This window comes from Nyctibius grandis, chromosome Z, assembly GCF_013368605.1.
Source record: "Nyctibius grandis isolate bNycGra1 chromosome Z, bNycGra1.pri, whole genome shotgun sequence".
NCBI lineage: Eukaryota > Metazoa > Chordata > Aves > Nyctibiiformes > Nyctibiidae > Nyctibius > Nyctibius grandis.
The window spans coordinates 22,041,366-22,056,102 of NC_090695.1; the positions used below are offsets into that span (position 1 = coordinate 22,041,366).

The 14,737-nt window shown below is 39.5% G+C and overlaps 1 protein-coding gene across 2 annotated transcripts in view; it reads right to left on the reverse strand.

Annotated features, from left to right (window-relative positions):
• The window catches only part of ADAMTS6 (ADAM metallopeptidase with thrombospondin type 1 motif 6), a 187,089-nt gene that overhangs the window by 69,037 nt on the left and 103,315 nt on the right, over window positions 1-14,737 (reverse strand). For both annotated transcript variants that reach the window (XM_068423111.1, XM_068423110.1), the window contains exon 11: window positions 7,724-7,831. In XM_068423111.1, coding sequence (XP_068279212.1) covers window positions 7,724-7,831 — 108 coding nt within the window. The remainder of the gene's footprint in view (window positions 1-7,723; window positions 7,832-14,737) is intronic.

Sequence of the window (14,737 nt, forward strand, 5' to 3'; positions counted from 1 at the left end):
CTTAAACTTTGCAACTTTGTTACTAACATGGACATACAAAATGACAGACAACTCACACAAATGGCTAATTGTTAAAATAAGTTTATCATTTCCTTAGTCAGAAACCTTTTTTAAACAATTCAAAAATAATCCTAGAGCTCATAGTTTGATCCACATTCTGGTGTCTTCTGCATCACTGAGAATCTGCAGCAGCTTGGTTAAATAACCCTTTCCCACCGCTACAGGCTTCGGTGACAGAGCACAGACTCAGGTCTACTGTGACCTGAATCTGCACATTTCACTTCTAAAAGGTGGGCACTGGCTGTTCAACTCCCTTGAATTCCCATAACAGACACAGTATTGACCCTTTCCAAAAAGAAACCCAGACGTCTGTCTCCAAAATCAGCCACATGAATTGTACAAAAAGCACTGAGACATGCACAGAAAACATGGACAGATAGACATACCCCTGTCCACCCATAAGCATTACTGGAAGACTCAGCGTTGACTTTATACTAACAGGTATGGCAAAGTCAAGTTTTCTCTTCTCCTGAGTCCTAAGGCTCACCTAAAGCCTCAGTCCCAGCAATGTGGGACGTATGTAAATACAGCCACTCACAATGACCTGAATTACTCTAGATTTTTCTGAAACCAACTGAGAAGAGAATTTAACCTTCAGTCATTACTCAAAAAAAAATTAATAGGAGTATGATATGAACAAGGATTGTACAGAGTGTTAGTTAAAGAAAATAAACAAACCCCCTTATTTTTTCATTAGAAATTTCATTTTGAATAAAAGGTAGTTCTAGACTGTCAAACGTGTCAGAGTCTAAGTGTGTAGCTCTCAATAATGTACATTAAAATGATATATTAATATTAAAATGTGTAGCTTATCAGCAAATGCACCTAGCTACAACAGTTTTGCATACAAACACATGCTACCATTTAATATAATATTCCCTTATTATATTATTTCCTTGTTATTTCCACATTAATAAGTGAAACCTGTAGCATTATTTTTCTAGCCACATTCATTCTTGTTTCTTCTCTCAAAACATTTGTATCCTCCATGACCTCTTTTTTCTCTGTATGTGCTGTACCTGTTTTAAAACTCAGCTGTTATAATCCAGCACATTTCTGTTTATAAGCCTCATCTTCTATCAGTTAGAGAAACAAAAACCAAGCATTAACATGCCTACAGGAAAGATAAAGCAGACTATTTTAAATCTCAAGTTCAAATTGCATTGCCTTTTCTACCAGGTCTGGCTGGGACAGAGTTTTCCTCAGAGAAGCCTGTATGGTGCTGCGTTTTAGGTTTATGACCAGTGTGGATAACGCACCAATGTTTTAAGTGTTGCTGAACAATGCCTGCACACCATCAAGGCTTTCTCGGTTTCTCAGCCTACCACCCAAGTGAATACGCTGGGGGCGAGCAAGAGGTTGCGAAGGAACACAGCCAACCCAAACTCACTAAAGGGGTATCCCATACCCAATAACATCATACTCAGCAGTAAAATTGGGGGTGGGGGTGTTTCCAAAGTAGCCACTGCTCAGAGACGGGCTGGGCAACAGTCTGCTGGTGGGAGGTAATGAGTAACTGCCTTTGATCTCGTGTTCACTTTTGCTTTTGACTGGGTGGTGGCCCAGCTGCTGGGTGCGGTTAACCCACCACACCCTTCTTCAGAAAAAAAAAAAAAAAACTAAGACAGAAGGTTTCATGGAGTTGTACTGAGGAAAGGAGGATTTATCCTTCCAGGAGTTCTAAATTTACAAATCGGAGGTTTATGCCAATAAGCAGGCATCCATCAGAGGAACATACCCTTCTTATGGACCTTCTCTTAAATGCAGATTATCATTGACTGTCTGCATAACACATAACACAGTACATACAGTGAACTCACATTTTTAGATAGTGTAGGTATATCCATATGGCACAGTGTTTTGCAATATCTCTAATGGTACAATTATCGCAGAGAATGAAGTATTTATGTGAATTGCACATGAGGAATTAAAATCTTCCAGTTTTCTTCTCATTATAGTGATAAACTAAGTGATAATGGTTTTATTAACTAAAGACAATAATCTCCTTGTAGCACTCTATTAAAGATGCCACACAACTACATGAACATTTATATAACGCTAAAGTCAAAATCTAAAAATTAAAATGCTTCTAAGAGTAAAACTGTATGCTAATAATTTAATTAAAAATACATCCTATATATTAACACACATGTCAAAATCAAACTTAACAAATGAAAGATGCTCAGAGTTAAAGTTAAACTCACAAGAATACCACATCTGTAAAACAGAACATGCAAACCATCCTAACTCTATACTATTATGACTGTATAGAATAGGCAGGTGCATATTACCTGCTTTATTTTTCCAAAGCTGTGTAAAATCCTTGTCCTCTGTGATTTCCTCTGCCATGCAAACACTGTCTTCCACACTGCCATATTCCCCTGTAAAAACTCCTTCAATGCCATTTTTCTCCTCTGCTGACATTAAATGACTTAAATGACTTGACTGCTCACTTCAGTGTCTCTTCTTAATTTTCTAGTGAAAATTTACCTTTCACCAGAAGCCAGTGATGCATACAATCTCTGTCAGTGTAATTCAAAATTACCAAAATCTTCATTATTTCTAATGGGACTACAGAAATATGCTTCCTCCACAAATTATAACAACATCATCTGCTATAATGAGGTTAAGGATGATTGAGTAACCAGTATATGAAGAAACAAGAGGAGGTGACAGCTATTTTAAAAGAACAAGTCCTTCAGGAAAGGTTTAGAACTGAAATGTTAACTCTTCTCTAGCATTGAATAAATAGCTTTCAATTAGTTCAATGAAAAAGACAGTGGTGATACATTTGAATATGTATAAAATGTGCAAAAAACTGTGAATAATCTAAGCAGTCTGAAATTTTTCTTATAGAGATCATTAACAATAAAAATATGATATTGTGGAACATTTGAGATCACTTTTATATTAATATTAGCTGCTTAACAGAACTAAGATTTACAATAGTATGCTTTTAGAAAACTCATACAACAAGTACTCTAATCTTGAGGAAAATTGATTTCATCTTTCGTAGGGGAAAAAAAAGATTAATTCCATTTAAATTTGCCATCTCAATTTTAAAAATGTATTTTCAATCATTGCTTCTATAATTATTTTTCAAGAAAACTTAATGTCCAATAATAACTTAAATCATCACACAACCTAGCTATCTAAACTGTACTTTCAGCACACTGTGTTTTCACGTTTTGCACATTTGCCCCTCATCTACATCCCTAGCATGGATCTAAACAATGATGTTAGAAAAGGTTACTTTTTAAATTCCTTTAAATTCAAGGACAAAATAAATATTCTTATTAGTTTTGTCTTATTGTTTTATATGCACCATTTCCTCATCAGAGTCTTTTTAAAAAATCTGTCAGTTAGTTCACCTTTACATTTATGGGTATACCAGAGAAACTTCATGTATATTTAAAATTATTATTACAAATTAGGAAAAAGTGTACCTTTGTGAACCCAGTCGATACGTAAAACCCTTCACCAAAGCATGAACATAGTAAAGCTTCAAAACAGAACAGATGTACAAGTTCCATCAGTAGCAAGAAACCACTCTATTCTCTTTCCCTGTATGCAGAAAACAGCTGAGTAACTTTTATGGAAAACACTCTAAAAACCTTCAGACATAGGCAGACATCTACTGTGAAAAAATTCAACTCAAAGAGTTAAAAGTTTGGCAGGTTTATATAAGCAACTGAAAGAAGGTTTAATAATAGAGTGTTAGGCCATTTTAATTGTAGAACTCCCTCCCAACTCTGCCAATAAGATATTACTGCTCATTGCATCAAATTTTGCTTTGAGTTAATAGTTACACCATATTTACATTAGTGTAACTAAAAGCAGAAACTGACCTTCCAAATATGATAAAGTACTCTGAGATCTTGTTAGGCCTTTAGAGCAGGGAATGTCATTTATTATACATTTGGACAGAGCCCGGCAAAATAGGGCCTAATTTGGTTGTGGCCTTTAGGTGTGATTGGAATATAAATGCAATAGTAATAGTAATAATAATAACAGTAGTAGTAGTCATCTTCATAGTAGTAGTAGTAGTAATAATAATAATAATAACAACAATAAAGTGTTATACAGTTGTAACCTATTATTTTCTCCTTAGCATGTGGTAAAGAGAACTACATATTTGGAAAGAGCTTGTGTTTTCTGGTTTTTTGCTATCAGGAACTATTAATTTACAGGAACTTTTGAAGCTACAGTTTACAGACACAATTCTCTGCTGTTAACAGGCATGAACAGTTTACCATTGTAAAACAGTACAGATTCTCTCATTTCCCTCTGACATCTAATGATGGAACAAGATACTGATGACTGGAACAAGATGTTTTGTAGAGTGCAAACTGATTAAAGCCTCTGGCAAGCGGGCACAGCAACAGTGTCTTAAAGCATCTCAACTTGTTCATTGCAGTCGCATGGTTTAAAAAATATAAACTGAGGTAAATTGCTCCTTGTCGCTGACAATGAGCTGTGGTTCCAAAATAAATCTAGACTGTTGATTTAAGAGTAGGGCTTCTAACATTTTCTATTACTCTAACAAAAGGTAACATTTTTGGTAGGATGTGAAGGTCTCTCTGTTTTCATTGGCTAACCCTAAGCACTCTGTTTTTTAAAATGACCCCTTCAATGAATTTATTTAACATAGTTTACCAATATTTCCAAACTCAGCATGAAAGAGCCATCAGAACGATGTTAGGTCATGGGCCCTGAATGAAGCCGTCAACAAGCTTTAATAAACTGTGACAGCTGCCTGAAAGCTTTCATTCTTTTTGTTTAAACATCAGATTGCAAGTCAAAATGCAGTGTAATCTTTGAAACTAGCCCAGCTAGCATGGCTAAAGTCAGAATGAGAATGTCAGTAGTCGTTGTTAGGAAAAAATCCAATCTGGAGCAGTAAATCTTTTGGACAGACGCAGCAACTCTGGGAAAGATACCGGCAATTGTTTAATATAATAAGCTCTCTTCACTTTGTACAGACCTGCATAAAATATATTATCTTGAAATGAGGCATATGGAATTCACTTTTTTCCCCAGTACATGTCCTATAAATTAATAATTAAAATCTTTTTCTCTCTTCTTTAAGATCTGTATAGATTTTGCCTTGTAATAGAGAAACACCCTTTTACTAACCTTAATCAAAAACTAAGTTTCAGAACTTTGTCTGAAACTACTGATATACAGACGTCGTTTTACAGAATCATAGTCTTGGTTGCAAAAGACCTTTAAGATCATCAAGTCCAGCAGTTAACCCACCACTGCCAAGGCCACCACTAAACCATGGCCCTAAGCACCACACCTACATGTCTTTTAAATACCTCCAGGGATGGTGACTCCACCACTTCCCTGGGAAGCCTGTTCCAATGCTTGATAACCCTTTCAGTGAAGAAATTTTTCCTAATATCCATTCTAAACCTCCCCTGGTGCAACTTGAGGCCGTTTCCTCTCATCCTGTTGCTTGTTACTTGGGAGAACAGACTGATCCCGACCTCACTACAACCTCCTTTCAGGTAGTTGTAGAGAGCAATAAGGTCTCCGCTCAGCCCCCTTTTCTCCAGACTCAACAACCCCAGATCCCTCAGCCACTTCTCATAAGACTTGTGCTCTAGACCCTTCACCAGCTTCATTGTCCTTCTTTGGACTCTCACCAGCACCTCAATGTCTTCCTTGTAGTAAGGGGCCCAAAACTGAACACAGTATTCAAGGTGCGGTCTCACCAGTGCCGAGTACACGGGGACGATCGCTTCCCTAGTCCTGCTGGCCACACTATTGCTGATACAAGCCAGGATACTGTTGGCCTTCTTGGCCACCTGGGCACACTGCTGGCTCATTTTCAGCAGGCCATTGATCAACACCTCCAGGTCCTTTTCCACCAGGCAGCTTTCCAGCCACTCTTCCCCAAGCCCGTGGCATTGCATGGGGTTGTTGTGCCCCCAGTGCAGGACCCAGCACTTGGCCTTGTTGAACCTCATACAGTTGGCCTCAGCCCATCGATCCTGCCTGTCCAGATCCCTCTGCAGAGCCTTCCTACCCTCAAGCAGATCAACGCTCCCACCCAACTTGGTGTTGTCTGCAAACTTACTGAGGGTGCACTTGATCCCCTCGTCCAGATCATTGATAAAGATATTAAAGAGAACTGGCCCTAATACTAAGTCCTGGGGAACACCACTTCTGACCGGCCGCCAACTGGATTCAACTCCATTCACCACAACTCTTTGGGCCTGGCCATCCAGTTTTTTACCCAGCAAAGCGTATGCCCGTCCAAGCCACAAGCAGCCAGTTTCCCCAGGAGAATGCTGTGGGAAATGGTGTCAAAGACTTTACTGAAGTCCAGGTAAACAACATCCACAGCCTTTCCCTCATCCACTAAGTGGGTTACCTTGTCATAGAAGGAGATCAGGTTAGTCAAGCAGGACCTGCCTTTCATAAACCCCTGCTGGCTGGGCCTGATCACCTGGTTCTCCTGTACGTGCCGCGTGATGGCACTCAAGATGATCTGCTCTGTAATCTTCCCTGGCACTGAGGTCAGACTGACAGGCCTGTAGTTCCCCGGATCCTCCTTTCAGCCCTTCTTGTAGATGAGCGTCACATTTGCTAACCTCCAGTCAACTGGGACCTCGCCGGTGAGCCAGGACTGCTGATAAATGATGGAAAGTGGCTTGGTGAGCACTTCTGCCAGCTCCCTCAGTACCCTCAGGTGGATCCCATCCAGCCCCACAGACTTGTGTGTGTCTAAGTGGCATAGCAGGTCACTGACCATTTCCCCTTGGATTACGGGAGCTTCATTCTGCTCCCCATCCCTGTCTTCCTGCTCAAGGGGCTGGGTACCCGGAGAACAGCTGGTCTTACTACTAAAGACTGAGACAAAGAAGGTATTAAGCACCTCAGCCTTTTCCTCATCCTTTGTCACGTTTCCCCTGCATCAAAGTTTTAAAAATTTTAAAATCAAAATTCACATGTTCAGATCAATACAGTAGCACTAGACTTATCTACTGCAATATTGACTTCCTGTATTTTTCTGTTAGGTAGAAGAGTTTATCAGACTGCACAGCAAAGTCCTTTAAAGCTGAACAGTTATGTAAGTATAACGGAATACTAAAAGAATAATTCAAAGTCAAAACGGAAAGGTCACTGGGAAGTATAGGCTTTTAAAAACCTTATTATTAAGGCAACATGTTTTCTATATGCTGGTATGACTCAACTTATACCTGTAGGAATAAAGATTTTTTTATCTTCTAACAAAATAATAGAGTTCAGGCTTTAGATTTATGTTACACATTTTTAAAGTCCATGCTAGACCTAGAGTTGTAACAGTCCTTTATGGAAGAGTGCTATAAAATTTAATTAAGATTAAACTAAAGCGTTTTTACAAAAATTACTCAAAAAATACACAGAGAGTATGTAACAGCATTTGTTGCTTTTTTTTGATCCAGGCTATAGAATTTTATAGTGAGGATAAATGTTTTATTAAATTACATATATAAAATAATTGTGAAATAACTCTGTAGGACACTTCCAGTAGGATGCAAATGTATTCTGAAATAATAACTCTTTTTGAACTCTTACAGTTGCTCATAAGTACTTCAACTTTCTAGTTCTTTCTTCCTAGAGTCTTTAAACAATAAATTGCTTCTTCAAACAGGAAATTTTTTGTACTCACCCCCTTTTCAATGCTCCCTGTTTGGCAAAGAGTACCTTCAGCTGCTGGAATGCTGTTGGTAACACAACGGTTACTTTTGCTGAGGCACCAGAGCTCTCTACACACTTCCTAGGAAAGAAGGCAGAAGCAAGCTGATCAGATAAAAGCCTAAAATTGTTTCCAGTCCTCATACACACATATATACACAAATCTGTTTTGAACAGAGACTATTACCAATTGGGCTAGAGAGAGAAATCTATAGATGGTTGTGAAATATTCTGGAGCAATTTCAAAGCCACCATATTTTACCTACGAATATTCTGCCAAAAAAAATTCTGGAAGCATCGAACTGTAGACTACAAGTATGGGTTTTTCACACCTGCCATGCAAGTCATGTTTTGTAGTTGTTTTTTTCTTGATTAGTGCTAATGTTGGGCTTACTATATTTTAGTGTTGCTGTAACAGTAATCTTCAGACATGCTGTAGTAGCTCCTTTACTGTCATATTATCTGCCTCAAAATTACATGGTAAAAGGATATTATTAATTTTGAAACAGCAACAATTATTTTTGTTTCCTTTAGTTAAAACCAAAGTTTCTGAGCTCAGACTACTTGCACTCCTCTTCTCTAACACTTGCTAAACCAGTGCACAAGTATTTAGCACTAACTGAGCTGTGTACTAAAATATTTCCTGATATTTCATAAATGATTTAGCCTAACCTACTCCCCTGTGTTGTCAGTGTTAAACAAACAAAGTTTTCAAATCACCTTTTTTCCTACCATATTTTCTCATTTGATTTTGCACATTTACTCATTTAAATTAAGCCAGTTCTGTTGACATTGGAGATTCATTGTTAAAACTATCTAAGGGTTGAAATTCATAATGTGGGCATGATCCGAAGTTGTCTGAACACTGGAAATCTTCATAGTCATGTCAGTTGCCCTTGGATTCGGCTATGTATGCAAAATGGAATCAGAAGTGTCTTCCTTTTACAGTAAACGACTTACATGATAATCTTTGTTGTATTACTTTGAGATCTGTGCAAGAGTTCACAACCTGCTTATAGTTTTTTTCTATTTTCAAGTATTTTTTAAAATTTGAAATACTCAGATCTTTAAAACAATCTTATGAGAGTCGTTACTATTACATTTTATTTAACTGGTGCTTGAAATCATATCCTACAAATAATCCTTGTATAGATTCTACAGCTAAACCCCGGTACAAAGAGCAAAAAGGAAAAAACAGTGTGAGTAAATTAAAGTTATTAGCCACACCCCCCCCCCCCCCCCCCGAAGTTCATTGTTTCTCTGAGGAAAAGAATGAGTATCTGGCACCTAGGCTATCTTTTCTATACACACCAACAGGAAAAACTGTTAAGTTTTACCCTAAGATTCATGTTTCTTGCATTGTACTGCATATACAAATGGATTTACTTATACATTACTCACTAGCAGCTGCAGTAACAGTTCAACAGTACAATCTTTTATTGAATAACACAAAATTCTTTTCCAAGTTTAAAATCAGCTGGTGCCATTCTTGCAGCATTGTTAATACAGTGTATTCAGCTTCATGACTGGTAGAAGAGAGGTATATTTTAAAAGTCCATTACAAATATACCATAATAGAATGGTCTCAAACAATGACAAATGGGTACTGATGATTTCTGGAGTTTCCACCCAATTTTTGACAATTAGGTCTAAGCTAGTTCATCCTATTTGGTGGGTGGCTCAATGAAAAGTTAAGTGACTTGTCGAGCCTCTTTTTAGGAGAAATATGGCCACTTGTAAAAGCATCCCTGCAGCCAATGTAGAAGTATCCTACTTTTCAGATTAGAATTTTTTATTGAAGAAATGCAAACAGTATAAATATTTACTTAATTATATCTCTGAATAAAACAATTGCTTCTGTCACTCAGCTGATAAAATTTTCAGATTAAGATACACACTCGGAAATATATAGTTTAAAATATCAAATAGAACAGGGAAAGACAGAAGATACATCACAAAGGTTCTTCAAAAATCTAACTGGATTACAAATTTCACAGCCATTAAGGTGCTAAAATTCAACACTAAATCAAATTCACATCTAAATCAACCATGAATCCAAACTTCAATACAGCATGGATTTCAAAGTGAAAACCTAGAATTGGTTCCTTTCAGACATAGAATGAGGTGCTCTTCTCATAATCCTAGCTTTTTTGCTTTTACATTTAATTAACTCGCTCATTTTGTTGAGCAAAATTAGTGTAATTTACTTGCTCATGTTTCATGTGTGGTTTACATTGTCAAATCATAATTACAAGTGTCAGCTGTGACAATTCTACTTGTGACCTTGTGTTTATTTTGTATCTGATCAAGGTCAGATGTTTAAATTAATACCTGTGCTGACTTTGTGAAGTTTGGTTCAATGTTCTGAAAAGCCAAAAATTCAACTGCATTAAGAAACAAAGACTTCAACCATTCCAGTATAGACAGAAGCAAAAAATCAGATCTGGATAACAGTCTGGAATTTGAAAACATCTGTATTTCAGGGTGATTTCAATCCAGAATTATGGTTTGTGCTCCAGAGTTTATGTGCAGAATTTAACTTCTAATAGTCTACACAAGTATACCATCTATATATTAACATGTAAGGGGAAGTAATAATTAAAACATATATTTCATTGCTAGGCTAATGTACCCACAAACGAGAGCATTTAACAATTTCCTTCCAATAGGATTCTTTCTGTATACTCAGGCTTCTTCATGGCACTAGACTCCTCCAAATTCACTGAACTAACATCACGCAGACATTTTCATTCCAAATAAATAATCAGCTTAACTGTGTGAATTAATGGATACAGCACTCCAAAGTATTTTAGTCATTTATCTGTTTCCAGGATCACAGAATCACAGACTGTTAGGGATTGGAAGGGACCTCGAAAGATCAACTAGTCCAATCCCCCTGCCGGAGCAGGATTGCCTAAACCATACCACACAGGAACGCATCCAGGCGGGTTTTGAATGTCTCCAGAGAAGGAGACTCCACAACCTCTCTGGGCAGCCTGTTCCAGTGTTCGGTCACCCTCACCGTAAAGAAGTTTTTCCTCATATTTATGTGGAACCTCCTGTGTTCCAGCTTGCACCCATTGCCCTTTGTCCTGTCAATGGATGTCACTGAGAAGAGCCTGGCTCCATTCTCATGACACTTGCCCTTTACATATTTATAAACATTAATGAGGTCACCCCTCAGTCTCCTCTTCTCCAAGCTAAAGACACCCAGCTCCCTGAGCCTCTCCTCATAAGGGAGATGTTCCACTCCCTTAATCATCTTCGTGGCTCTGCGCTGGACTCTCTCTAGCAGTTCCCTGTCCTTCTTGAACTGAGGGGCCCAGAACTGGACACAATATTCCAGATGCGGCCTCACCAGGGCAGAGTAGAGGGGGAGGAGAACCTCTCTCGACCTGCTAACCACACCCCTTCTAATCCACCCCAGGATGCCATTGGCCTTCTTGGCGACAAGGGCACACTGATGGCTCATGGTCATCCTGCTGTCCACTAGCACCCCCAGGTCTCTTTCCCCTACGCTGGTCTCCAACAGCTCTGCCCCCAACTTGTACTGGTACATGGGGTTGTTCTTGCCCAGATGCAGGACTCTACACTTGCCCTTATTATATTTCATTAAATTTCTCCCCACCCAACTCTCCAGCCTGTCTAGGTCTCTCTGAATGGCTGCGCAGCCTTCCGGTGCGTCAGCCACTCCTCCCAGTTTGGTGTCATCAGCGAACTTGCTGACAGTGCACTCTATTCCCTCATCCAAGTCATTAATGGATATATTGAATAGTACTGGTCCCAGTAATGACCCTTGAGGGACTCCGCTAGACACAGACCTCCAACTGGACTCTGTCCCATTGACCACCACTCTCTGGCTTCTTTCCTTCAGCCAGTTCACAATCCACCTCACTACCCGATCATCCAGACCACACTTCTTCAGTTTAGCTGCGAGGATGCTGTGGGAGACCGTGTCAAACGCTTTACTGAAATCGAGATAGACCACATCCACAGCTTTACCATCATCTATCCACCGGGTTATGTCCTCATAAAAGGCTATCAAGTTGGTTAAGCATGACTTGCCCTTGGTGAAGCCATGTTGACTGCCCCTAATGATCCTCCTAGCCTTGATGTGGCTAGAGACAGCACCAAGGACAAGGTGTTCCACTACCTTTCCGGGGATGGAGGTGAGGCTGACCGGTCTATAGTTACCCCGGTCCTCCTTCTTGCCCTTTTTGAAGACTGGAGTGACATTCGCTTTCCTCCAGTCCTCAGGCACCTCTCCCGATGCCCACGACTTAGCAAAGATGACGGAGGGTGGCCTAGCAATGACTTCCGCCAGCTCCCTCAGCACCCGCGGGTGCATCCCATCAGGGCCCATGGATTTATGGACGTCCAGGTTGCTTAATTGGTCCCTGACCCAGCCCTCATCAACCAAGACAGATTCCTCCTCTATCCTGACTTCTTCTGAGGCCTCAGGCGTCCGGGGCTCCTCAGGACAGCCTCCAGCAGTATAGACAGAGGCAAAGAAGGCATTCAGTAACTCCGCCTTCTTTTTATCCTCTGTCTCCAGGTCCCCCACCTCATTCATCAGTGGGCCTACATTGCCTCTAGTGTTGGTTTTACCTGCAATGTATTTGAAGAAGCCCTTTCTGTTGTCCTTGACCTCTCTTGCAAGGTTTAATTCCAAGGAGGCCTTAGCTTTCCTAGTTGCCTCCCTACATCCTCTGACAACAGACTTATATTCCTCCCAAGTGGCCAGCCCCTCCTTCCATGATCTGTACACCCTCTTCTTCCACTTGAATTTGCCCAGCAGTTCCCTGTTTAACCATGCAGGTCTCCTGGTACTCTTCCTTGACTTCCTACCTGTTGGGATGCTCTGATCTTGAGCTCGGAAGAAGCAGTCCTTGAATGCTAACCAACTATCTTGGGCCCCCTTACCTTCTAGTACCCTGTCCCATGGGATTTCCCCTAGCAATTGCTTGAAAAGGCCAAAGTTGGCCCTCCTGAAGTCCAGGGTTGTGATTCTAGTAGCTATTCTGTTCCTGCCACATGAGATCCTGAACTCTGCCATCTCATGGTCACTACAACCAAGGCTGCCCTCAACCTTCACCGCTTCAACCAGACCCTCCTTGTTAGTGAGGATAAGATCCAGCAGCGCTCCTCTCCTAGTTGGCTCCTCCACCATTTGCATCAGAAAGTTATCATCAATGCACTGGAGGAACCTCCTGGACTGAGGATGGCTGGCTGAGTAGGCCTCCCAGCAAATATCAGGGTAGTTGAAATCCCCCACGACAACCAGGCCCTGTAATTGAGAGACTGCTCTCAGCTGCCTGTAGAAGGCCTCCTTACCCTCCTCATCCTGATCCGGATGATTCTAAGCATGTCAGCTCACCTCCCTACAAAATGAGAAAAATAATTTCCTTCTTCCTAAATTGTTTTGGGAGACAGAACGAACAGCACTATATCAAAACTAGATATTATTACTGACATAGTCTGGTAGTCCTTATTCAGACCCTAATTTCAGCAGGAGTTTGCCTCAGTAAATCCCTAAAGACAAAACGAAAGTAATGTGAAATTACTATGGGCTGTATCATACCATTAATACTTGAGCAAAAACCTCTGCTTAAATCAGAAAGGAGTTCTGTTTGAGACAGACATACAATATCCCAAAATCAACTGAATATTTCCTTATGAAAAAACATGCAAAGAACAGACGATTAATCGACTAAAATAACACAATGTATCAATTTGTAGAAGCAATTTATATTAAAACCAAGGAATTAAAGTATTTTTGTCATTTATTTTAAATATAGCTAAATGTATTTAAGAAGTTGTTTATTTCCCCCTGCTGTTTTGCATTTAAAAGAAAGAGTAGAATCTGAAGTACATTTTCCATCACCCCGGACATGAAATGAAAAACAGCATTAATAGAAATATTATTTGATTTCAAATGACTAAGAAGAAGTGGAAAATCCATTTGCCCTGTTATTTCATTAAATGAAAATGGAATTATAGCAGGTATTTCTATGGCTATGTCTTCTTTATTTTCAGATGATTTTGGAAAGTTAACAGAGAAATTCTCACTAAGGTGCATGAAGCTTTCTGTTCTCCAACTCAACCCTATATGTGGTACTACCTTAGTTTCATAATTAATGATTTGAGCTATTTCCTTACTACCACCATCATATCTTTAACATCTCTAAGCAACTGTTTTTAATAAGCCAGCCTTGAAAACAGATGAGGAACTGCCCTGGAAAGGTCAGGCCCAAAATCACTAGTAGAAAGTATACTGTGTTTTTCACACACTAACACGCACACACGCATGCACGCACACCCACCCACCCACACCCACCCACCAACACTAGCTGACCCTTTACGGTAGGCCTTTTCTTCACTGGTGGACACAGGATGAAGCTAACATACCTTTTGCCAACATTAAATTTGTGTGAATAATTTACTGAAACTAAGAGAAAGAAGCATAATGCGAAAATTCATCAATGACCTCAAACTCAGTCTCCAAATGTGTGGATTTAAGGAAGTGTTTTAATAATCCAGGAAACATAAACTGAAGCTGAGGCCTTTCATAAGATCAAGACAAGGTAGATGACAACCTGTAACGGTGTATCTTAGGGCTCCATGACTTCAGTTTGGAATTCGGATGCTTGTATTTGCAGTAAATTAAACAAAGCTGAACCCATCTAGAGAAAAAAAACAGCAAATCAAATTATCTTCCTTTTGCCTAAGTGTTATCAATGATGGAGCCTCCTTCTGTTGTGTCATGCAGAGTTATATATAGGCATTTCAAATTTTGCAACATCTAAGCATCCTATATCATAACCATCATAAATGGTAACAATACAGCACAAAGAAAACTCAGTAACATGAGCAAAGATCAAATTGCTGTGCTGTTCTTAATGTTTTCAACACTAATGAAGCCTCCAACAAAAGTAAGCAGTTTGGCCCACAATATAAAAAAAAGAAGATGGGAAATACATTCACAATG